The sequence below is a fragment of the Stenella coeruleoalba genome, assembly GCF_951394435.1.
Source record: "Stenella coeruleoalba genome assembly, chromosome: 19".
Taxonomy (NCBI): Eukaryota; Metazoa; Chordata; class Mammalia; order Artiodactyla; family Delphinidae; genus Stenella; species Stenella coeruleoalba.
In genome coordinates, this window is record NC_137165.1 from 12,497,520 (window position 1) to 12,522,849 (window position 25,330).

A 25,330-nucleotide genomic window follows, 5' to 3' on the forward strand; every position below is an offset into this window, starting at 1 on the left:
CACACGCCGAGACCCCCGCCACGGCCCTCCCGGGACTGAGGACGAGGAAGGCCCAGCAGGCCTGAGCTCGCCCACCAGCAGCCCCCCGCGTGCACCTGCTGGTGGACTTTTGCGTTCCAGAGGGTTCCCAAGGCAAGAGACGCCAACTCTCAGCTTGCCTGGAGCAAAGCACATATTCCCGGGCCCGGGTGGCTAAAGCCAGCGCCCCCCCCCCCACCCGCCACCACACTCTCTTACTTCTCCTTGCTGGGGCAGATTTCCGGAGAGCTGGGATTGGATGAGGTCTCAGACTTTATCTCCTGAGAAGAGTGTCCGCCCTCTGGGGTCTTCGGGTTGCTGGATGCACTGTCGCTGAGGAAGTGAGGATGAAGAGGAGTGAGGCCCTGGGCCCAGCCCCCCACGCACCCCCAGCACTCAGCACCATGGGGACCTGTGGGGCATAGTGCCCCTGCCAGAGCACGGCCACCGGACCTCCATTCCCACCCGAGCCTCCCTCAGACGCTGCAACAGACAACAGAATTCTCTGCTCCGTCAGGGGCTACTCCAGCCTCCTCGGTGAGAGTCAAGACCTATCAAGCAAGAGTCCTGGCTTGATGTCCCTGAACCCAAGTCCACCCCCCACCCAAGCTGGCCATCCCACCCAGCAGAGCTCCAGGTCAAGGGCAGGCCACAGAGGGAATGGAAGGGGTCTCAGACATCCACCCAACAGGGAAACAACCCAGTACACATGGGTTCCTCAGGGTGCTGGCCAGGCCACCCGCTGCTTAACTCCAGGGGACACACTTCACACAGACTGTAAAATGAACGCTCTGGATCCGGCCCTTGTGCTGGGATGTGGGCCACTCTCGGCCCGGGGCTCCAGGGTTTCCTCCTCCTCTAGTTTACCAAAGACCACGCACTGACACCCACTGTTTAGCCGGTGCCCGCTGCTGGGGACATGATGGGCCTGTCCTCAATGCACTTCTATTTTTATAACAGCTTTATTGAGATATAATCCACATACAATTTACCCATTTAAAGTGTGCAATTCAATGGTTTTTAGTATATCCACAGAGTTGTACAACCATCAGCATGATCTAATTTTGGAACATTTTAGTCCCCCCTGAAAGAAACTCTGGACCCACTCACAATCACTGCCCGTTCTCCCCTCCCCCTGGCCCCTGGCAACCACTTGTCTGCTTTCTGTCTCTGTGGATTTTCCAATTTGGGACATTCCATATAAATGGAATCATACAATGTGGTGTGGTCTTTTTGTGACTGCCTTCTTTCACTTAGCATAGTGTTTTCGAGGTTCAGCTATGTTGTAGTAGGTGTCAGTACTTCACTCCTTTCTGTTGCAAACTAATATTCCATTCTATGGACATTTTATTTACCCGTTCAATGAGTGATGAACCTTTGGACTGTTTCCACTTTCGGCTATTGTGAATAATGCCGCTATGAACATCTGTGTGCTAGTTTTTATGTAGACACATGTATTCTTTCTCTCGGGTACGTACCTAGGAGTGGAATTGCTGGGACATTTGGTAACTCTCTGTTTAACCCTCTGGTGAACTGCCAGACTGTTTTCCCAAGCAGTTGCACTATTTTACATTCCCCCCAGGTATGCACGAGGGTTCCAAATTCTCCACATCCTTCCCAGCACGTGTTATTATTTATCTTTTTGTTTTATAGACATCCCAGGGCCGAGAGGTGCCTCAATGCACTTTTAATGAGGTTGCTGATGACCTCCTAATTGTCAACCCGAGCAGGGCTTTGGGTCGTTGAGCTGGACTTCTCTGCGTGCCTGACACAGCTGCCCCTCCCTCCTGGAACGCCTCCTCTCCCGGCCTCTAAGAGCCACCCCCTCACCCCTACACCTCCAGGCTCTCTCCTCTCTCATCTTCTTCCCAGTCTTCTTCACCGGCTCTTCTCCCTCCACTTGCCCTTAAACGCAGGTCTTCCCCAGGCATTCTATACAACCCCCTGTGGGGTTGTATTCCTTGGTCCCTCTCTAAACACCACCTCCACCCCCAGGGACTCCCATCTCTTCTTCTCCAGTCAAGGTCTCTCTCCTAAGCTCAAGACCTGCAGTTCTGACCACCCCCAATTCTGCCCTTCTCTCCTGGGGGACCCACAAAGACTCACTCACAGGTACAGGTTCCAAACAGCTTTTCATCCCCCTCCATAAACCTGCCCCTGGTCCTGCACGCCCAAGCTCAGGGGATGGTGCCTTCCAGGGCTGCAGACAGACCACTTGGAGGCCTGGACATCAGCCTAAAAGCCTCCCTTTCCCTCTCAAGACTGTAAGCTTCTGGAAGGCAGGTTTGCATCTTCTGTAGCTCTGTCAGAGCACTGAGCCCAGCACGCGGCAGGCACTCAGCGATGCTGCTTGCCGAATTAAATGACAAGAGGGCTCAGCGATTAAAGGATCAGAAAGTCCATTAGCTGGAACTGGTTAAGTATGATGCAATATGAGAGTTGCTTTAAAAAAGAGAGAGAGAGAACATTCTAGAAGCCCCGAGGAAAGTTTGATGAACTCCCCCTGGTAGAATCAGGGAAGGTTTCCATAAGAGCGGACATTTGAGTAAGCACTGAAAAAGGAGGCAAAGAAAAAAAAAGAATCCAAGCAATTGTTTCTAGTTTTGGTCAAAAGGCAACAAGGACAACTTTGGAAAGTCCCGTGCAGAGACCAGGCAAATGTGCCTCAGTGGATAAGGAGCTGAGTGGGTGACGGGGGTGTGCAGGTCCCTGGAGGAGGGAACAGGGTCAAAAGGAAGGCATCTCCTGAACCTACGCAAAGCCCTCCCCAAGGATGACACCTGACGGCTGCAGCAGTGGTGAGAGCTGACAACCCCCACAGGGCACAGTTACCATCGTGTCCGGCTGTCCCCTTGGCCTTCAGAGCCCGTGTGCAGACGGGGGAAGAGCCCCGACCTCCGCTTGATGGGGCTCCGTGACTGGTTCTTCGCTGTTGCCACTGCCACCGGAGGCTGTCAAAGAAACCGCCAGAATGAGTGCTGACCACACCCCCAAACGCAGCTCTCCTTCCTCTCAGCCCCCTTTCTGGCCTACACTAGGTCCTGCAATCCCCAGCTGGCCTGGAGGAGATCCCAGAACACAGCGAGCCAGCCAGGAAGGTTGGGATCTAGTAATGGGATCTGGGACCCTAAGATTCAAGCCACCTGCAGCATGTTTTCCTGGGTTCTTAAGCCAAACCTCGTGGCCCCAGGTAACAGTCTACCAAAGACCAGAATTCTTGGAGGAACATGGGGTCGGGGCCACCCTCAGGAGAGCCCTGCATATTTATAAGGACAGGATGACTCAGGGTCACAGACTGAGAACCACAAAGCTGAGAGCCCAGGTCCAGCCTCACGCTTTACCAACGAAAAAGCCGCAGAGCTGAGGGGCGAGGAGACTCGGCCAAGGTCATAATAGCAAATCACCAGCAGGTGAGCACAAGAGCCCAGGGCTCCCGACTCTCCGTCAGCTGCTCACAAAGAAATGGGTCCAAGCTGGTGTCACAATAATAAGACAGATCGGGAGCCGCAGAACCAGGTCCACACGCAGCCCCGGGCAAAGGGGGAGCCCCCCAAGAACATGGCCCTGCTTCAGCCACACACAGGGGGACCATGGAGAGGTGGGAGACTGAGGGGAGACAAGAGCCTACAGCCAATCTCTAGAGCCCACCAGGCTTCTAACCCAGGCCCCAACTTCTGCCATCCACATGCTGTGCAACCTTGGGTAAGTGACAAAACTCTCTGGGCCTCAGTCTCTTCACCCACAGAATGAAGATAACTGCTCTGCCCTGCTCACTTCACAGACGTTCTGGGAAGAACCAGATAATAGCTATGAAAATACTTGGTAAGTTAAATGAATTATGCAAGACCATTTAAAATACTAATATCATGATGGATGTGTTCCACTATGAAAAGAAAAAAAAGAAAAGAGGGGAAAGGAAAGGAAGAGAAGAGAAAAAAGAAAGAAAAGACTAGTCTATACAAATCCAAAGTCACTTTGCTTTTGTAAAGGACTGACTGGTTCCTTCCCTGGCCAGCCCCTGGTGTGAGCAGACCACACTCGAACCCACAGACCTGCCAGGCTCTTTCCTTGGGAACCGTCTACACAGTGACTAAGAGCTTCGACTTTGGATCAGGGAGACCTGCATTCAAATCTCAGCTCTTCAGCTTACCTGGGTGACCTGTAGCAAGTTACTTAAAACCTCTGGGCCTCCTTTTCCTCAAGGAGGAATGGAGAACAAACACATCAATACCTACCTCAGACAGCTGTCACAGGATTGGATGAGACAATGTCCGTGACTTAGCTCAGTGCCTGGTGCACAGCAAGTGGAGGGCAGCTACTGTTATCAATAATAACAAAGCAAGGACACCCTTCTCACAGTCACGGGTCCCAAGCTCCCAAGCAAAGAAACTCGCTTCAGGCCCATTTTGCAGGGTTGGCCTTCAGGAGGAGGCCCAGTTGTCGAGGAAACTCAGAGAACAGGACAACAGGAGGCCTCTAGGCAGGGCCAGCCCCAGGCGCTGCCTGGGGTGGGGGCTCCATTTCAGAGGGCAGGGCCTGGGCTCACCCCCAAAACAGGCTCAGTTTCCCTCTGTCATCACTGGTCTCATCACCTGGCCCAAGCCTCCCCCACTGAGGCCTGGGGGACCCTCCCCGGGACCCATGTGCTGCCCCAGGGCCCGCGGCTCTCACCGAGAAGGTAGTCTTGGTGACCTCCACGCTGTTATGGGAGATGCCCCCGCTGAGGCTGCCGGGGATGCCCCCGCCATGCTGCTTCTTCTGGCTGCTCACCATGGTCTCCATGGAGTGGCTGCGCACACGGATGGCCCTCTGTGGGGAGAGCAGGTGACAGGGGCCTAAGGGTTGGAGTCTGGTCCCTCTCGATGACCCTGTCCCACTTGACAGGGTCTGCAGACACAGCCTTCAGCCTGTGCACACATATTCACACACACACACACTCTCTCTCTCTCTCTCTCAGTGGCCCACACTGCAGTCACTACAGTTTGCAGAGAATTTTCACATATTCCATCCTATGCTCTGGGAATGGGTGGCTCTTTGCAGGCAGAGGCGAGGGAGGACACCGGCCAGGGGGAGTCTGAGGGGTCAGTGCCCCAGCTCCCAGCAAGGTGGGCAAAGGCTGTTATCCTCATCTTACAGGTGAGGAGAGTGAGGTTTGGACAGCTCACTAAACCCAGGTGACCCTGGTCTAGTTACCACCTCTCCAAGCTACAGCTTCCTCAGCTAAAACGGTTGCGGTATGCGGGCCTCTCACTGCTGTGGCCTCTCCCGTTGTGGAGCACAGGCTCCGGACGCGCAGGCTCAGCGGCCATGGCTCACGGGCCCAGCCGCTCCGCGGCATGTGGGATCTTCCCAGACCGGGGCACGAACCCGTGTCCCCTGCATCGGCAGGCGGACTCTCAACCACTGCGCCACCAGGGAAGCCCGGATCCCCCAATTTGACTCTTTTTTTTTTGCAGAAAGCTAAGTGTGCTTCTGTGTTTAAACACTGGATAGCCCTTCTGCCGTCATCCCGAAGTGCACTTTGTGCAACGTGGAATACGTTCACCTTGCTGAACCATGCGGGGCTCTTACTATTCTGCGCATCCAGCCTTCCCGCACACTTGCAGGGGCTTAAGAGGTTGTGAAGATAAGCCTGAAACCTGGCGCAGCTGCTAGTGGAGGAGATGCACACTCAGACCGGGTGGAGGCGTGGGGTCTCGGAGCACAGAACTGCTCAGGCCCACTTAGGGCCACTGAAGAGCAAAGGGTACGTGGGCAAACACTGAAGTGTCCAGGAGGTCAGGGGCTTGTCACAGGGCATGCAAGAATGAGAAGAGCTAAAATCAAGATTGCTGAGCCAGCAGCAGGGAGGGACCTGCAGGCCTACGTTGGTCTGGAACTGGACCCAAGGGCAGTGGCAGTTCTCAGATCGACCCAAGGGAGGATTTCCTGACAAGGGAAGTCCCACAGGATCCTACCTACCATGTGGATGACGCTCCGTGGTTCTGGAGGCCTTCAAAGATGACCTGAGAGTCTAGGAAGGGAAGTTTCTCTCTAGTAACCCCCAAACCCTCCCATCACTTCCCTTTAATCCCTCATTCGGTCACTCAGTAATACAGCCAGGGGGCTTCCCTGGTGGCGCAGTGGTTGAGAGCCCGCCTGCCGATTCAGGGGACACGGGTTCGTGCCCCGGTCCGGGAGGATCCCACATGCCGTGGAGCGGCTGGGCCCGTGAGCCATGGCCGCTGAGCCTGCGCGTCCGGAGCCTGTGCTCCGCAACGGGAGAGGCCACAACAGTGAGAGGCCCGCGTACCGCAAAATAATAATAATAATAATAATAATAATAATAATGCAGCCAGGTGGCAACGCAGCTTAGCAGTCACAAGCATGGAGTGCCAGGGTCCAACTGCCAGAATTTATATCTGGGGTCTCTGCTCCGTCACCCATTAGCTGGTGCCCCTGGTAGGTTCCTCATCTTTTCTGAGACTTGCTTGTGAAATGGGATGGAGGAAATCTACACTGTGGGGCTGTGGTGAGCAGCCATATAGAGCTCTTAGCAGAGGGCCCGGCACATCGTAAGTACCCCATACATGTGGCTATTCTTATTGTTAATCATAAGCATTTGTTGCGTACTTCTCGTGTGCCCGGCACTGTGCCAGGAACTGGAAGAATAACGGGAAGGGAGTCAAAGAAGTGGAAGACACAGCCCCTACCTCCAAGGAACATACAAGTCAGCTGGGGGAACAAGACACGTTCCTGCAAGTAGGGCAATGCTGAAGACCCAGGGCCCGCGGATGCGCCCTCTGCATTCATTAGTCATCCAAGGCCCCAGGGCCTCAGGTCCATGTGCAAAGACACAAGGATGCGGATATCACTAGTTGCTCACATACAGCTGCCCTCCCCCTCCCCCCACATCCCTTGCCAGCAGAGCCACTGTTGAGCCAATGGCCCTCTCTTCCTCCACGAGACAAAGGAGTAAATCGTGATCCATCTAAGGTAGTCACATCGCCCCTCCCCTTGCCAGTGGAACATGAAGGGACATCTGCTGGGGGCTGTTCCCAAAAGGGATGTGACTTGTCTGCTCCTGAAACCGTAGCAGCCGCCTTGGGGCCGTGAGGGGTCAGGCCTGAGAGGTAGAGCTGATGAGCAGGGGACGGCAGAGGGGAAAGGGAAAGGAGCCTGGATGACCGTGAGCCACCTTGGGCCCCGCGTTAAGGGAACTAGCGGATTTTCCTTATTGTGTGAGCCAGCAGAACCTCAGCTCCGGAAAACTGATGTAGAAAGACGCTGCTCTCCTCCTCACTGGGTTCATTCCCGCACTCGCACACACGTGTCAGCTCCACGTGCCAACCTCCAGATGGTCTCGTGTGGAAGAACTAACCTCCTTCTCTCCCTTGAAGTATCGAGAGAAGAGCTTGGTCTATGGCAAGGTGGCCCCAAGAAATTAGCGTGAATGTTGCTCCCAACCCAAATAGCAGATACCCCCGAGGTCTCTCCCCAAGGTCAGGAATTCTCTAATCTCTGACCCAGCCAAGGACCACAACCCGCCTGCCTTTCTGTCCTGACGAGGGAAGCTGGTTCAGAAAGGAGGACCGTTTGCAAATAAGCATGGAGCCTACCAGCCTTGTATTCCTGAGGTCACCTAGGCTCTCCCGTCTGAGCCAAAGACACCCCTTAAGGGACCTCATCTCTCTCCCTCTCTCTCCCTTTCTAGACCACAGAACAGTCCCCTAGCAACAGTTTCCTGCAACATGGTTAAAACAGCCAGCACATTCTATTCATTTCATCCTGCAAAGATCATTAAGTCACAAACCCTTTGGAGAACCGAGGGCAGGACAGGTGGGGTACCACTCTGAGGGGTCCCTGGATAAACATCAAGGTTCCTTAACTGAGTCAAGTGCTCCATAAATCTCAGCATCATTTCATTCCATTGGTGTCCTCATGTGTTGCCACCACTATAGTCATCAACAATGACGTGTTAATTAATCATTTATATTGTAATCTGTTCCTCGATGTCTCTTTCCAGCGAAGATTTGACATGGGTCATAAGCCCTGTGTGATGGTATCTGGTCTACTGAGCTCCACATACATGATCTTATTAAATCCTGCCACTCTGAGATGCAGAGAGGATGGCACTGATAGAAAAGGTCCCAGGACTTCCCTGGTGGCGCAGTGGTTAAGAATCCGCCTGCCAGTACCTGGGACATGGGTTTGAGCCCTGGTTTGGGAAGATCCCACAGGCCACGGAGCAACTAAGCCGTGCGCCACAACTACTGAGCCTGTGCTCTAGAGCCCGCGAGCCACAGCTACTGAGCCCACGTGCCTCAATTACTGAAGCCCACGTGCCTAGAGCCCGTGCTCCGCAACAAGAGAAGCCACTGCAATGAGAAGCCCGCGCACTGCAACGAACAGTAGCCCCCGCTCGCCGCAACTAGAGAAAGCCCGCGCGCAGCAACGGAGACCCAATGCAGCCAAATATAAATAAATAACAGAAAAGGTCCCTAAAGGTAAAAGATTACCCAGGTCACACCTCAGGTAAGAGATGGAGCCAGGACCCAAATCAGAACCTGGGCCCCAGATAGAAGGGTCCCAAGATCCCCAAAAGTGGTTCATATTGAACACAGGGTTCAACTGGTTGATGGACTAGGGGTGACCAGAGACCATGGAGCTTCAGCACCTCTCCCCCCAGACATCTCCAGCAGTCTGGGAAGAACCTTCTTGAATGCCCTTGGTGCTGCTGTCTGAGTCAACTAGATAAGTTGGAGGAGATAATGGGCTGACATGGAATTCCAGGGATGTGCAGGGGAGCCATCTGCTGCTCAAAGCAAACAGGAAGGGGTTTGAATGCTGGCTCTTCCAAGCACAGTATGTGAACCTTTTGGAGACAGTTCCCTCGTCTGTAAACACGAGGATGACATGAGACAGGATGTGTCCACGTGACCGGACACCTGGTGTGTTACCTGCTTGTTCAGGGTCAGCCCTCCTCCCCCACGCTCAGGGACCAAAGGAGAGAGAGACTATGGCTACTTCAAAATCCTAAAATAATGCTTGATTTGGACAAAATCACCCAGTGACAAGGTCTCAGGTATTCCACGTTCCAAAGTGATATAGAGCTGGAAGTACCAGCCTTTTCAAGCTGGGCAGATCAGGTAAAAGGTGAAAACAAGCACGGAGGCAGGAGGGAAAAGGCATGTGAAGCCTTCGCAGGGGCATCAGCTCTGCAGGGACCATCTGGACCCGCTCCCACTCAGCCCCTGTACATCCAGGCCATGGTGCACCACTCCTCTGCTCGCATCTTCCCAGGGCCAGGCTGCTCACTGCTTTCAAGGCTGCCTGTTCCAGCAGCGGACAGCCTGACCTCTGGAAAGGTCTTCCGTGCACTGACCTGAAATCTTACCATTTCTGGCCCCTGGAGTCTTAGACTTGTCTATTCCACATTTCACACAGCTGTCCCTACCTGTCCTTACAGTCTGCTCTCCTCCCAGCCAATCACCAACCCCAGTCACCAGGGTTTCCCTGCCCTCAGCTCACCTCCCGGCTTACGTTTGAAAGAGTTCTCCTTTGGGGGAGTCAGAAAAGAGAGAGGGAGTCACTTTCTCGGTACCTGCTGTGTCACTTCATTTCACCCAGGGGGGATGAGCACCCGTTGGTATCATCGAGGGAGCACGTATCCTCTGGGTCAACCACAAACCTCGCTTGCTTAAATGGGTTTCGTGAGTGTTTCAATTTAACAAACTCAACTCAATGGACACAGTGCACAGGAATGAGCACTGAAGGGGACATGCCTATCGGTACCAGGCAAGCAACAGAGGCAGGGGCCCTTGGAGAGAAAGATGCTAACTGCTATCCTGCTGAGATGCGTCCTAATCAGGAAGTACTAGGTCCAGAACAGGGTCTTCTGTCCCTCTAGCAGCCCAACGGGAGAAGGAACTATCCCTCTGCATCTCCACTCCGAAAGACCAGAGCTCCAATCCATGAGCTCCAGGGCTGGCCTGCCTGCAGGTACTTCTGCAGGGATTTCTGCAGCCTGGTGCTCCTTTCCCGCCACTAGGGGTCAGATCAGACCAGCGCATCAACTATCACAGTCCCTCAGATGCTAGGAGAAAGTCACCTGACAACTCCCTGCTTGCTGTGGTCCCAGTTCCAATGACACTGGGTGACCTTCCCCTCCCTGGGCCTCCATCCCCTTTCTGCATGATGAGGTCAGCAGAGGACAGGGCTAGCTCAGTGCGTCTCAAGACACGGCTCACATTTGTTTTAGGTACAAAGCATGCGGATACATCAAGTAGCATCACTCATTTCATTACGGACCAATAAAAACACCACGAACGGCTGGCAGTGCCTGAGAATGACATTTGAGAACAACTGTCTAGAGATCAGTATTTTTCAAAGGTGAGTAACGTACACTCCTTTATATAGAAAACTCTTCTTGCAAGACTCCAAAAGTATGTCCACGGACCTCCAACAGCAGTGGTCCCATGGACTGCATTTGCAATAAACCTACTTATTCCATAGAAATGTCTTTTAATTGTGAGTTTAATGGCAAATATATATTTCATCTAAATAAATATTTAGATTATCATCCAAAGTAAAAATGCTACATTTTAAACTGTTCGTAGCACTGGCAGATTCCTGAGAATACCTCCAAGCACCTCAGTTTGAGAAGCGGGTGTGGATGTCCATAAACCAATGGTTCTGTTTCTCATGAGAGAAAAGCTTAAATTAGAGCCAGTGGGGTTGAAGTAAGATGTGAAGAGCTAATCTAAGTAGGTGCCAGGTAGCACAGCCCAGGGCAGTGATGGGTCTGCTCCTCGGGACAGAGACAGAGGGTCACTGCCCTGGAGAGTGGGGGCAGAACAGTCACAGAGGCAAGGGCAGAGATGGCTGAGATCACTTTTAGTCCTGGGAATTCTTAGTTATGTTTCCCTGAACCTGTGAGATGAAAATTTGACAGGAACGAGATGAAACGTGCAACTTTTCTTCCTGGAGTCGCTTCACGCACTGTTCCTACAAGCGGGATCCCATGGAGGTCTGGGTGAGGAACTCCAAGGGAATGCCAGTGATTCTGACACACAGCGCCATCCTAGGGGCCCACGAAGAAATACCAAAACTAGAAACAGTTTCCTGAGCTGGGTCAGACCACAGGCCTGGCCACAGGCAAGAAAGACCAAAACATCAGAATCCCTCAAGCCACTGGGCTCCATGCTGCTAAGCCTGGCCTGCCCCCAGCTTGGGAGACGTGAGGGCAATGACGGAAGGGACAGGGCAAAAGAGTAAGCCCAGCAGTGTTTGCAGAAAAGCTGATCATAACCGGCAGAGCTCTGAAGGCTTACTCTGTGTGACTGACCATGACCGTGACTGCGTGACTGTGACCATCCCCTCCCTCGCCCCGCAGTGCTAACTCGGAGATAAGCAGGGAAGCAGAATGCAGAAGCGGGTCTATCTTCAGCCTACAGATGGAAGGATTTAGGGTTGAAAAGATGAGTTCCCTGGATTATAGGACCAAAGACAAGCGATGATAAAGTCTTGAAGCATCTCTCTTGGAAAGCCCTTTAGTCAGACCCTGTGGAGTCAAGGACAGATCAACTGCTTCTCCTGCTGGAGGGAAGGGCCTGGACAAATGGCCCTTAGACTCACAACCTGTCTGCAGCTGCTGGGCTATTCTATCCACTGTCCACAGCCTACAAGCTCTTCCAGGTTATAAAAATATTTGAAATCTGAAAAAAATCATTATTAACTCCCAAATACAGAAAGAAACCTGCAAAACTGAAAGCAATTTGCTTCATTACATGTCTGCAAAATATAACATGAGGTTAGCTAGTCAACTGTAGCTCAAGTCTTACATAAATTACATTGACTGTGGGATGCAGGAAAGGGGGGCAGAGCCTACAAAGGTTTTCCTAATGACCAGGTGTCGCGTTCACCCCTCTCTCGGCTGGGCTAGCCAACCCGGCTCCCTCTTTCCTCCCCTTTCATCTCGTCTCTTATCCCTCATCCCCCTTTCTTCTTGATTTCCCAATTTCTATTTCACCCTGGCTGCCACTGTCCATCACAACTGAAACAGATGCCCCAGGAATCTCCCACCAGCCTAGGCGAGCAGCTCAGCCCCTACCCCCACTCCCATGAGGAATCTCAGCGGTTGACCCCAACTAGGCCATCAGAGCTCTGCCCTGCTCTCTGTGGTCCAGCCTGGCAGCGAGGGACGGACCCCAGGCTTGCCCGGGCTGGGCTAGCATGGGTGGAATCTTAATGGAGTCAGGAACCAGGAGGCAGTGTCATGTAGCTGTTAAGAACACAGGCTTTGGAATCTGGCAAACCCGGATTCAACTCCCCTGTCTGCTGGAGGACTTGGGACAAATTGCTTTGTCTCTTTGAGTCTTGGTTTCCTCGCATATAAAATCACACCCATCATTATTAAAATTGGGTACGAATTATCATAGCAAAATTATTATGCCCATAATAGTAGCCTTCCTCACAGGGCACAGAGGGCAGTCATGAGGCTTTCAGTGGAATAATGTATGTTAAGCTTTCATTTTCCATGAAAACAGTAATAACAGCTGACACTTCTACTGAGCATTTCTTGTATTCCAGGCCACATGTACTTTTCCAGGCATTATTTCAAGGAGTCTTCCCACTGATTCCATGACAGAGGTCCTGTGGATCACCCCTGTGCTGTGGATAAGAAATCTGTCGCTCAATGGACATCTATACGCTACCAAATGTAAAATGCATGGCTAGCGGGAAGCTGCCGCATAGCACAGGGAGATCAGCTCGATGTTTTATGACAGCCTAGAGGGATGGGATAGGGAAGGTGGGAGGGAGGCTCAAGAGGGAGGGAATATGGGGATATATGCATACATAGAGCTGATTCACTTTGTTGTACAGCAGAAACTAACACACAATTGTAAAGCAATCATACTTCAATAAAGATGTAAAAAAAAAAAAAAGAAATCTGTAGCTCAGAGACTTTAAAGACCATGTCCAGGATCTCACAGAGCTGGGATTCTAATATAGGCAGGTCTAACCCTCACCCCACACATACCGCCACCAAAAGGGTAGCTTTACAAATCATTTAGCAATGGGCAATCCAGCAGAACACTGACCTAAAGACCAGAAAACCTGGGTTTGAAACAAGGTTCTACCTCTCCTGCAGGTGTAACGTTTTGAGCAGCCCTTCAGCCTCTCTCAGCCTATCCCCCTGTGTGTGAGTGAAAAATAACAAGACCCAAGTTCTGCCAACTGCACAGGATTACAGCCAGCCTCAAATCGGATGCTGGATGTTAAGTGCTGGGTGGACCAACATGCACTTGGCAAGCATGTGATGATGAACCTTTTTTACCCCATGCCAGCTAAGTGTCTGTCCAAGCTCTATTTGAATACTTCCAGGGACAGAAAGCTCACTACTTATTTTAGTAGCTCACTCTGGTTAGAAAGCCCTTCCCTTTGCAAAGTCCCCGAGCACTTGCCTGTAACTCCATCCCACCAGCCCTGGCCAGGTCCTCCACTGCCCTGGCAACTGGGAACGATCCTTGCAGTCTCCCACACTGGCTGCTGAAGATTCCTAAGGCTGGTTTCCTTGCTCCTGCCATCCTGCCCTGGGCTCCCCAACCACAGAAAGAGGCAGATGAAAGCAAGAATGTTCTTGGCTTGCACTGGCTCCTCTCCTGCTACTAACTCTTCCCCTGTTCCTTCTTACCAGACTCCAGGAGTCTGATGAGGAGATGATCTAGATCAAAGACAGGATGTGGAAGATGCCAGAGACACTGTCGGCTGCTCTGACCGCTCACACTTCCTGAGACCCCTGCCCTCTGCAAACATCTGTGATGCCCCTGCTGGTCCTGCCACCGCTGGCTGGCACTCGGGCTCTGGTCTCAGGGTCACGTGGACTCTGCCCTGCTGTCGTCCCTTGTTTGGCCCCCGCCTCCCTGCCCTAGCAATCCCCGGCCGCTCTTGTGCCCGTACCTTAAAAGACTCCAAGAATCCCCCATGGCCCCCATTCTCAAACTTGTCCTCTTCTGGGCCCAGTCCCAGCATGGCCTGAGTGTGGGCGTGGAGTTCATCGTGAAGGTTGTCCAGGAGGGCGGCCCTCGTCCGGTCCTGGAAGGGAAGAGGGTGGGGGCTGTGAAGCTGGCACTGAAGACAGAGCTGTGGCCTCTCCCTGGGGGGCTCCCGACACCTGGCCCAAGGGCTGTTCTTCTGGCCAACTGCATCCCGGCAATGGTATGGACCGATATCCAGGCTGAGATCCACTCTCACAAATGCTGCAGCTAACACTACAGCTCCGGGCCAGGCCCTCTGCGCTCTTCCCTCTGCCTCTTCTCCCTGGGCCATCCTGCCCTCCCATGGCTCTGCCCTGATGACTCCTAGCCCAGATCTCTGCCGCCTCCACGTACCCAACTGCCCGCAGCTCTTCTCCATCCAGATGTGCGTCCAGGGCTATGTATACAGCCTCCAGGGGGCGCCATTCACACAGACCAGGACCAGCCCTTTCCACAACCCAGCCTTTGCAGGCACCTCCAATCAGCAGGTCCAAACAGAACTCATCTCCAGCGGTCCCCATGTCAGCAAAGAGCCCAAGACAAAGGCCCAAGAGCCACCCCACCAATCCCACTTACCCCTACCCTTATATACTGGAGTCCATCAGGTCTTCCTGATTCTGACCATTTCCCGTGCCTGGTGTAAGCGCACTGTCACTGTCTCTTTTGGACTCCTGTAATAGCTTCTAACTGGTCACGCTTCCTGCCCTCCTCGCCTTCAATCTACCCTCTCTCCCACCTCCTCCTGAACTTTATTAGGGACTCATCACCTCTAGTTCTAGTTGATCTGACCCAACTAGCATCTCTAGGTGGGCCTCCCACCATTCCAGGCCCCACATGAATCCTTCTTAGGCCACATCCAACCCTCTGCAGCTCCCTCACAAAGTCACGCTCTGAATCTGCCTGGCCTTTGCTCATGCTGTTTCTCATGCCTGGAATAACCCTCCCCACTCTTTCCTCCTGGCAAAAGGTTCATCAGATATCCAGACTCAGCAGCTCAAGGGCCACCTCTTCCAAGAAGCCTTCCCTGAACACACCCTCCATTCCCCATCAGCAGAAGCAGCCTCTGTGCTGGTCTCCATCACAGTCCAGCTCACTGCATCATACCTGTCTCCCATCAGCCTATGAGCTCTATAAGGGCAGAAACTGTGCCTCACATATCCCAGTATCCCAGGGAACAGAACAGAGCCTAGTACACAGTAGGTGCTCAATAAATGATTGGTGAATGGTTGACTAGACCTAAAGTTTGGATGGAATTCCCGCAAGAAGAAAGAGCTCCAAATCAACACAAGGCTGAAGGCTTAGAGGGGCAAAGATGGTGCTTCCCCACCTTAAACAGCCCCAAGAATAGACCTCCAGGAAAGGCTGTCCAGGAGGGCAGGAGGAAGATCAGAAACCGCGCTCTCACCTCCAGCTTCGCAAACTTGTCTGACTTGCAGCAAGCATTCTCTGCATTGGTGAGCTTGGTGAGGAGAAACTCCCTGAACTCCGGGCCCTGGAACAGACAAGACACCCCACCCTTAGCTGTTGCCCAAAGGGCTTCAGCCACAGGAAGAGGTAGGCAGAAGAGGGGGTCTTGGGAGAGTCCCTGAAAGGTCCCCTTCCGACATTTCATCAGTTCTAGCCCAGCCTAAGCCCACCTGCTAAGACGCTAACATGGAAACCAGCTTCCCTGGTGCTGGGAAAACCAACCCTCCACACCCACAGTGGCATTTCCATGACTGGAAGCCCACCTGTGCCCAAGCCTCCTGGGACTGGAGCATGGCATAAAAACCCTTCTTTTAGCAGAAAGGCAACCCCAGTATCAAACACCCTGACAAAAGGCCCTGTGCTGGGCCAGGCTGGCGGCACAAGGAGAGGTGGGGAGAGACCCCAAGTGAGGAGATTCCCCAACCCTGCTGAAGGTTCTCCTAAAGATCTAGTCCAATTCAGCGCCCCTGCAACCACGGACACTCAGGTGTGAAAACCTGGAGTCTCGGACATGAGAGGAGCAGAAAGGAGAATTTCTTACCTTCTGGAAAACAGGGGGGCTGGGCAGAGGTGGGCCGAAGGCCGGCACGTCTTCCCGTGCGGTGACTGCGACCTGAAACACAGAAGCTCGGTGTGGGCCAGGAGGGAGGAGACCCAAGCTGAGGATGACGAGAGTTCCGAGCCCTGGTCCTAGGGGACCTACTCCCCTTCTCCTTCCTCCCCTTCCCAGAATACAAATAAAGAACCATCACTGGCACACCCGAGTCACTGTTCCTAGAAGCGGGGCTGGATGGCATGGAGCTATCCCCATACCCTCATCTGCATTCCTGGAGGCCGGAAGCAAGTTTGGCAAGACGACTGGACAGGGCTGAAGAGCAGCCTGGAACCCTGATTCTAATGTAGCACAAGAGCCCAGGAGATGCTATCGCATTACCTCGTTCGACTGGGACGCTAATCCTACAGAGAAGGCACCAGCAGAATTATTAGCCCTGGATTCCCGATGAGGAAACAGACGCCCAGAGCCGTGGAGCCTCAAAGGCTCACAGGAGATCAGCCCCGGAGATGAACTGAGAGTCCGGAGCACCCCGACCCTGCTCTGGGATTCCTTCCGATGACACTGACTCCCAAACCTGACCAGACGTCAGAATCACTTCAAGTGTTTAAAAATAAATACCGATTGCATGGGCTCCACCCCAAACCTACTGAGTCAGCAGCTTTGGGGTGGAGCCAGGAATCTGCAACCCTTAAACGCACCCGAGAGCTTCTGTGCGGTCAGCGGACTGGTGTTTGGGAGCCCTGGTCCCAGACACAAAGGGTCGGTCAGGCCGGGCAAGGCTGCAACTAACAGAGCGCCAGGGCCCGGCCTGGGAATTGGGGGTGGAAGGACACCAAGGCGCTCTGTGTGAGGGTCTCCCAGGCTCAGGACAGGCCCCACACCTCCCTTTTCCCTCTCTGCACGGAGGTGCCCTCGTGTCACCTGTTCTCAGCCCCCGAGGCTGCAGGCCTCTCTGGAGACTCTGCCCTCTCCCTTCCCCGGCGGCTGCTGACGCGAGCCCAGCCCTGGCATGCCGCCAGCCTGCCCAGCCTGTGAAGTAGGGCAGATGCAGAGTCTGCCAGACCGGGTGAGCAGGCAGCTCGGAGCCAGGCCAAGGAAAGGCCGGCCAGGGTCTGCAGGGGAAGGGAGCGGGAGAGGGCTGGTCTACATGACTTTCTCTCCCCAAGTGCAAGACTGTCCCCATGGCCCACACGGCAGTGCCCGGAGTCAGGAAATGGTACGTGCTTGGCTGACGTGATTTCTGGCTGGTTCCAGCTGCCAAACAGTTCCCCCTCCACCACCCACCCACCGTGCACCCGTGGCACAAGTCAAGAATTCCACCCATGGAGCCAAAACTGGGGGAGAGGGAGGGGGAAGGCCACTGACGGGCTGCTGGCGAGGATGAGGCCAGAGGCCAGGCCCAGCTCTCCCCTCTTCCCACCCCGATGCCCCTTCCTTCTCAGGCTCTCATTGGAGTAGTCTGTGCCGACCAGGTAAGGAGCTGCAGATAAGCTCTTAAAGCCACCCGAGTCTCCCAGCCAGACGCGCCCACGAGCCCACGGCAGCAGCCGGGTCAGACAGGCGGGAGACAGGATCCTTCCTCTGATGGCGACTCTCTATCCCCACGCGCTCCCTCTCCTGACCCCTTTCCAGCGAAACACCTGGGCCTTTGTTGTTCCCTCCTCTTGGGGACGGTTGGGTTGCCGAGCTGAAAGCAGAAGCTGCTTGAACACAACCTCACCTTCCTGTTTTCTAAATCCAGCCAAGGCCTCCCAGCAGGGGTGGGGGCAGGGCTTAGAAAGACAGAGGCAGCAGGTGACTCTGGGGAAGAGACTCTTCAAGAACTGGAAAGCGGAAGGAGACAGGGGTGTGTAAGTAATAAGAATACACCTGGGAGGCGGGGAGCCTCTGAGGACTCCAGACCTCATAAGATCCCCACATCTGTCCAAGCATGGCCTGGAAGCCTTAGAGAACCACAAAGGTCGCTCAAGCAGCAGACCAGTAGTGAGGGAAAGAGGGCACCTGGACGGGAACCCGCCTCCGGGGTCTGCTTCACGTAAGATTCCTGACACCTTTGCAGAACTTGAGGAGTCGGGGTAGGATGAGCTCAGACAGGGTGGGGAGAGGGTCCTAGCGATGGCTCAGCTATAATTTCCTTCCAAGCTAGCAGGATGGGGATGAAATTCACATCTGAAACATAGTTCGATGCGATGTTTCATGCACACCCCAGATCGTGGGTCCAAGTTCCCACCTGCTCTGACAGCTCTGTGATGAAGACCACAGTCAGACCTGGACAGGACCCTGGTTCCACTGTTTCTGGGCTCCGTGGCCTCGGGCCTTAAGAAACTTAAGCTCTGGGCTTCCCTGGTGGCACAGTGGTTGGGAGTCCGCCTGCCGATGCAGGGGACGCGGGCTCGTGCCCCGGTCCGGGAGGATCCCACATGCCGTGGAGCGGCTGGGCCCATGAGCCATGGCCGCTGAGCCTGCGCGTCTGGAGCCTGTGCTCCGCAACGGGAGAGGCCACAACAGTGAGAGGCCCGCATACCGCAAAAAAAAAAAAAAAAAAAAAAGAAACTTAAGCTCAGCCTCAATTTGCTCCCCTGTAAACAGGGCCAATGGAGGCCTGCCTGGCCAGAGGCTTGGGAGAATTCAAGAAGACTGCTCATAAGGGCCTAGCACAGTGTCCAACGCAGATCAAATAAGAGGTAACCACTGTCACTCAATGTTTTTTTTTATCTTCCCTGCTGACCTGCACCTAATAAAGTACACCTGAAATACTAGAGTTCCCCCAAACCACTTTCTAATCCACACACACACACCCCCCTCTTTCTCAACTCCCCTTCCTTCCCCTCCTCAGCATGTCAAAACTGGAAAGAGCTCAGAGATTGCCTACTCCAATTTCCTCATTTCACACGGAAGGCAACAGAAGCCCGGAGAGGGAAGGAACTGGCCCAAGGTCACACAGCAGTCAGAGGCAGGGTCAGGACAAGAACCCCAGATTCCGGAGCCTCTCGGTCTGGGACACTTTCCTGCACATTCCCACCGCTGTCCTTCACACCCTTCCTCTTCTTCCCTGTTGTTTGTCCTCCCCACTGGGGGCCCCCTGGGGCACTGCCCAGCCCCCAAGGAAATCTCACCCTCCTTTGCCATAGCCCCTAAGCGCGCAGGGGTCAGCTAAGGTCCCGTGTCACCTGGACCCCCCCCTGAGGGATCTAACCATGTCCTCCTCAGCCTGCCCATCACTGGGGTGCTGCTGGGGCCGTGGATGGACAGAGCTCTGGGGAGCACCTTGAAAGGCTGATCTCCCTCCCTGCCCTCTGCCCCCCGACCCAGCCCCACTCACAGTCTTGCCCTCCAGCTTCGATGCTTGCCTGGCAGGCGGAGCCCAAGGTCCCACATCACAGGGACAGCCCCGCTCTCCCTGTGAGCTCTGCTTCTCACCACCCCTCTGAGGACAGTGCTTTCCCCTGGACCAGAAACGGTGGCTAGGGAGACTTGGTAAAGACTTCCGGCATCAACGCTGGAGGTGGGGGGGTGCTTTCTTGGATCTCTGATTTTTCTCTTTCGTATTTTCCTACTCTACAAAAGCTCTTGGAAAGTGGAGAGGCAGTTAGCTGAACTCCATTTCCTATCAGGAACTAAAAGCAAATACTAGACGTCCACGAGAGGCCTCATTCTGCCGGCAGAGGCCCAGCAGATAAGCCACACGTACATACATGACTGCCTGGAAGGCCTTGGGTGCCCTCCTATCACACAGCTTTACTCTGAGGATCCGTCTCTGCCACCGCTGGCTGTTAAAAGAACCGGGTGGCTGTCTGAGTGACCCAGTGGCTGAACTGCCTCACAGCCTCTTCTGTCCCTTCCCTGAAGCTGGTGCTTTATGTCACTTCCAAGTGCCCACACAGTAGGCACTGAATGAGGACGCTTGCTTCCACCAACAAATTAATCAACCAGTTGTTTGAAATGAATGTCCCCGTTGGTGAAAGCCTTGAAGGAAACACCCAAACCATGGCTTCTCCAACTTTTCAGCTAAGACTGCTCAGTGACAGAGGAGGATGAACGTGGGCATATAAAGGAATCAGCTGTCCTCAACAAGAGAGAGTGGGGTTTTTTGGTTCTGTTTTGGAAGCCTCCCATTTGGCTTTAAAGCTGATGTGAATTTTGCACTTCATACACCTGGGTTTGTGCTGATATAAAAATTATATAACATCATTTTTCTTTCCGAAAATATTCAAGCAAAATTGATATGCTGGAAAGATGGCTATGAAGTGGTATGGCCTCATGAACCCCAGGGACCAGCATTGGCCTAAGTTATTATATAGGAAACATTTCAGGCCTATGGTTTCCTCTTCCAGGCTCCTTTTCCCTCTCCCTTACAAATGTGGTTCCTAACACTGTGGGGAACAGGGAGTTCTCTGAGAATGTGAGCTATGGCTTCTCTCCCCAGAAAACACAAGAAGCATGGGAACTCCACATTTTGCACTTATCTACAAGGAATACATAACAAAACCTATCTAACATCCACTTTAAAAACCCTGCCTCAGTCTATCTCCCTTGGGTCCCATGCCCCCCAACACCACTGTGATACAGAGAAACTGTTACCCAAGAGGTTGGAATTGTTCCTCATGGAGAAGCAAAGGAGAGGGTTAGAGACACAGCCATCAGGAGGGGACAGGGTGAGGGCAGCTGACGCTCATCTACGTCCGTGAAGATTCTGAGCCAGTGTGAAAGCCCACTAAATGGGTCAGGAGGTTTAGACCCAGATGCTCACAACCCTACCTCCCTGGGAGTCTTCAAATTAAGATCATTTGCCCAGAATGGCTAAACCAGAGGGCCCCCCCCAGCGGCCAGGGTCTACCCTGCTCTGCACCCTTCTCACCATGAACATCTCTCCCTTTCCTTCCTTCCCTTTGTTTGTCACCGCCTTCTTCCTCTCCTCTTTCCTGACAGTCCTCTCCACTTTCTCTTCTCTGCTCTCCTCTGGCTCTGCCTCGCTCTAGCAAATGGCAGTACCAGATTCCACGTAGGGACACGGGGTGCTTCTCAACCCTTGAGTTAGAGGCTGGGAACCTGAAGGCAGCAAGATGGATGAGGTGACCTCAGAAGGCGCTCTCCAAGAATCTAGCTCGCAAACCCCAGAAACCCGAGAACTCGTGGGAAATCTATCACGTTTCGGAGGATGGTCTGAGGAGCCACTGAGACGTGGTGTTGCTCGATGTCGCTGATTCCATGAAGTGTGGTGAGGTGCCTGGGCCCACCACCTCCTCCGACGGGACTTTCTCCTTACCTTGTAGGATGGGGTCTCTGTGCCCTCGTTCTCAGCCTGCACAACAATGTAGGCATGTAAGAAGTTGGAGGCAATCATATCTGGGACAAACGGTGTGTTTTCTTCTTGGAAGATGATGGCCACAATGTCATTCCCAATGTGTCTCTTTCTCTGGAGCTAATCAGAAAGTGTTCCATTGTTATAAGCCAGTTAGGAACATCCTGAAAACAGAACAGGTCTATATAGGAAATTCCTCATTATTCTATCGTTATACATAAACCCCGGAACGCTGAGACCTCTCTCTCCAAGGAGCTTTTTCTTTCACTCTCTAGAAGCCACTAAAAAGCAAAAAAAATGAGGAAAATGTCTACGTTGTCAGGAGGAGGCTGGCAAGCTTCTTACTGAGCTCTATAGCACGTAGAGGTAGCCCTGACTCAGGACTCGCGGAGACTAGTTAAAAAGTGAGGCCGGGGGCCTCCCTGGTGGCGCAGTGGTTGACAGTCCGCCTGCCAATGCAGGGGACGCGGGTTCGTGCCCCGGTCCGGGAAGATCCCACATGCCGCGGAGCGGCTGGGCCCATGAGCCATGGCCGCTGAGCCTGCACGTCCGGAGCCTGTGCTCCGCAACGGGAGAGGCCACAAAAGTGAGAGGCCCGCGTACCGAAAAAAAAAAAAAAAAAAGTGAGGCCGGGTTTTGCCCTGGGAGAGCTTGTAATTGATCTGGGAGAGACACAAACACAGGTGGAGCCACCTGAGAACACTAACAAAGCCACCAGCCAGCAAATGCTAAATCAGCCACTACCCACAAAGTGCCTATGGGGGCGGAGAAGAGGGCAAAATCAGAGGCCTGGTAGCAATCTGAGAGGGCTTCCTGGAAGAGGAGATTGGGAGAGAAGGGAGCACTTGATGGAAATGTGGATGATCAGGAAGGAGGGGGCAGATCATCCTATACCAGAAAGGAGAAGAACCATGCTCAGAGAAATACGGGCAACCTGGCTTGGTGGAGGTCATGGGGGAGAGAGAAATACAACCCCGATTCAGCATCCCAAGCTCGGCCAGGTGCTGTCACAGGTGATCTCAATCCCCAAGCACCTACTGTGTGCCAGGAACCATACTGGGCTGTTCCCATGCAAGATTTCAAACGTTAAGGCCCTCTTGTATACCAAACCCAGGCTAGGTGCTTACCTACACTTTGTTCCTTTATTAAACACCTACTGCACGTAAGCTCTGTTTCCCACTGAGTTTCTCACTTACTGAGCACCAGCTGTATACTAAGCCCTGTGCTGGGCACTTTTACAAATTGTCTCACTTATGGCACACACATCATCCCATTTCTTAGGAAGAGAAATTAACATGTATTCAGTCCTTGCTGAGAGCCAAGCTCTGTGCACATCCCGCTTAACAGGTGACACTGAGAACAAGCCAGGCAGAGAACGGTCCTCAGTCTCAGGCTGGGGCAGCGGGTGAGGGAGGCCATGAGGGAAAAGAGCTGAAGGTAAAACACTGCAAGAAAACCTACTTTGGGCACAAAAGGAATCCTGCTCCTATTTGTTTCTGGAACATTCAGTAGTTATTTTAGAGCCAAACTGCAGTCTCCTTTGCCAATTTCCTTTTTTCCTAAGAAGCCAGGCACTATGTTTACAATATTACATCTGTGCTCCCTCCTGGGCTCCCTGATCAGAAACAAATGGGTCCGAGTTTGGTGAAAGGCCTAGCTTCCTTCCTTATCTTCCTAGAGACTGAAATGGTACAAAGAGTGGGACGGGGCAAATGGGACCACAGCCAGGGACCAGCTGCTGGTTTCAGGGCTCGATGAGAAAAAGAAGCCAGGTCCTCCCCGGGGACGTGCAGCTGTCAGAAGCAGCAAATGAGAGGGAAAGGAGGAATACACTGGAAGCAGAGGTCTCATTCAGGGTTCTCCAGTCAAGGAAAAGGCTGGATTCCTGCCCACGGCAGGTGTCCTAAGAGGTAAGGCTGTATGACTAGACAAGCTGGAGAGGGGTGTGGGGGGGTCACATGCAATAACCAGCTTGACATCTCTGGGCCAGGAAGAGTGGCCTGGACAGTGAACAGACATGAGGTAGGAAGCCTGCCACAAGCCGGGCATCATACTGAGTCCTACAATCAGAACCTTATGTGATCCCCACCACAACCCTCTAATGTACGTGGTGTTATCCCCATTTTACAGATGAGGCAAATGAGGACACAAGATTACCAGCTTGCCCAGAGTCACATACCCCTCAGTGGCAGAGCTGGCTTCAAGCCACCACCTGCAGACCACGTCATGTACTCTTTATCACCAGCCTACACGATCAGGGCACCTGGGCTCTGCTCACAGCTCTGCCCCTGATCACCTGGGAAACAGTCTTTTAACCACTGTTTCTGCATCAGTCACAGTGGGATAACCAGGAGCTCTGTCCCGCCTCCCACACAGGCTGCTGACCTGCGGCCTTGGTGGAATAACACAGTAGTTCAGGTTTTGATAAAAGGAACAAAGTTGAACAGACGGGCTTCTTGATTATGAAAATGGGGAAGGCGGCCTCGGTTCTCCAGGGAGACCAGACGCAGGCTTTCACCTCACACGCCCCAGGCTCCTGAAGCCATCCTGAACCCGGTTACCTGCTGGGTGTCTCCCTCGGTAAACGGCAGCTTTGTGGAGACGTGAAACATGATCTCCCTGTCCCGGAATATCGTGTACACTGATTCCACCCCCGTCTGTCCATGGGTCACATCCAGGCCTCCTCGGAAACTGTCAGGGGAACGGGAGAGTGCCAGGGGAAGAGAGAGAAAGAGAGAGAAGGGAAGTGGGCAACTTGGTACAACCTTCCCTAAGGACATGGGGGCAGGAGAATGAGAGAAGATGTGGAAGAGTCGAGGGCAGAGAGACTATGATTCTGGGAAAGCAGATAAGGCTCATCTTCTGAGCAGATGAGCCCTGGCTTCTAACCGTAAATTACTATTTCAAAGACAAAGGCAGGACCTCCATTCCAAGCCTTGGCTGTGTCCCCTCCACTCCATGGGAAGAGAGGTCGTCCATCCATCCACAACCCCAGACAAATGCCGTCCCAGCTGCTAGTGGCCCCCAAGGCTGGGCATAAGCCTTTGATCTCTGCAAGGCTGTGTCCAGGTCCTCAGCCCAGAGCCAGGGCAGCCGTCCATCCTTTTGGATGGTGGTGAGCCCCACAGGAGTATCCGGAGTCAGCGAGAAGAGGGGACAGATGCTTGACTTCTACCCAGCCAGTCCCGGATATGGAGACCCCACCACAGCAGCTGGGAGGTATCCAAGGAGGTCCCTTCTCTGGCTACGTCCTTGCAGGCAGGAAAAAAAAAAAAATACTAAGGAACTGGGTGGGCTTCTCAGAGCTGCCCCTCCTTCCCTTATAGAAACATGGCTGCTAGCCATGGCTCATCTTCTCCAGCAAGGAGAGTGGGATACATGTTCCTTTCGGAAAATGAAATAAAACAGATCCTGAACATCAGGTCCCCCCAACCCCAAGCACTATAATACAAGCCAGAAATGTGCTCAGCCCCACATGGCGGAAAACACATGTGGCCAGGAGTTAGGTCCATTCAGGTTCTAGACCAGCTTCTGCCGCTAAGTCAGCACATGACCTTGGGCATATCACTTAATCTCTCCAGGCCTCCGTTTCCTTTCTCTTGAAAATAAAGGGATAGGATTACATGACCTCTGGGGTCCTTCCTGGTTTTAATATACTTTATTTCATCAGTTGCAAGATGGAACATTTTTTCCCATTTTAACCTCTCTGAAATCAGGATGTATCTTATAAGGATGGCATCTCAGAGCCAATGGAAGGTGGTATAATAAGAACAATGACGACCAGTGCTTACTCTGCGTGGCACTGGCCTAAGTGCTTCACGTGCACTATCTATTTCAATTCTCCAGCAGGCTTGTGGGGTCAGCACTATCTTTATCTCCCTTTTTACAGACAAGGAAACTGAGGCTTGCAGAGGCTAAGTCACTTGTTCAACGTCATAGAGCTAATTAGTGGCAGAGATGGGATTTTGA

The 25,330-nt window shown here is 53.2% G+C and overlaps 1 protein-coding gene across 1 annotated transcript in view; it reads right to left on the reverse strand.

Annotated features, from left to right (window-relative positions):
- Positions 1–25,330, reverse strand: part of RAP1GAP2 (RAP1 GTPase activating protein 2) — a 213,028-nt gene that overhangs the window by 4,501 nt on the left and 183,197 nt on the right. The window contains exons 14-21 of the mRNA XM_079903638.1: positions 23,923–24,052; positions 21,326–21,481; positions 16,045–16,116; positions 15,442–15,528; positions 13,960–14,094; positions 4,690–4,827; positions 2,851–2,969; positions 238–351 (exon numbers count right to left, since the gene is read on the reverse strand). Coding sequence (XP_079759764.1) covers positions 238–351; positions 2,851–2,969; positions 4,690–4,827; positions 13,960–14,094; positions 15,442–15,528; positions 16,045–16,116; positions 21,326–21,481; positions 23,923–24,052 — 951 coding nt within the window. The remainder of the gene's footprint in view (positions 1–237; positions 352–2,850; positions 2,970–4,689; positions 4,828–13,959; positions 14,095–15,441; positions 15,529–16,044; positions 16,117–21,325; positions 21,482–23,922; positions 24,053–25,330) is intronic.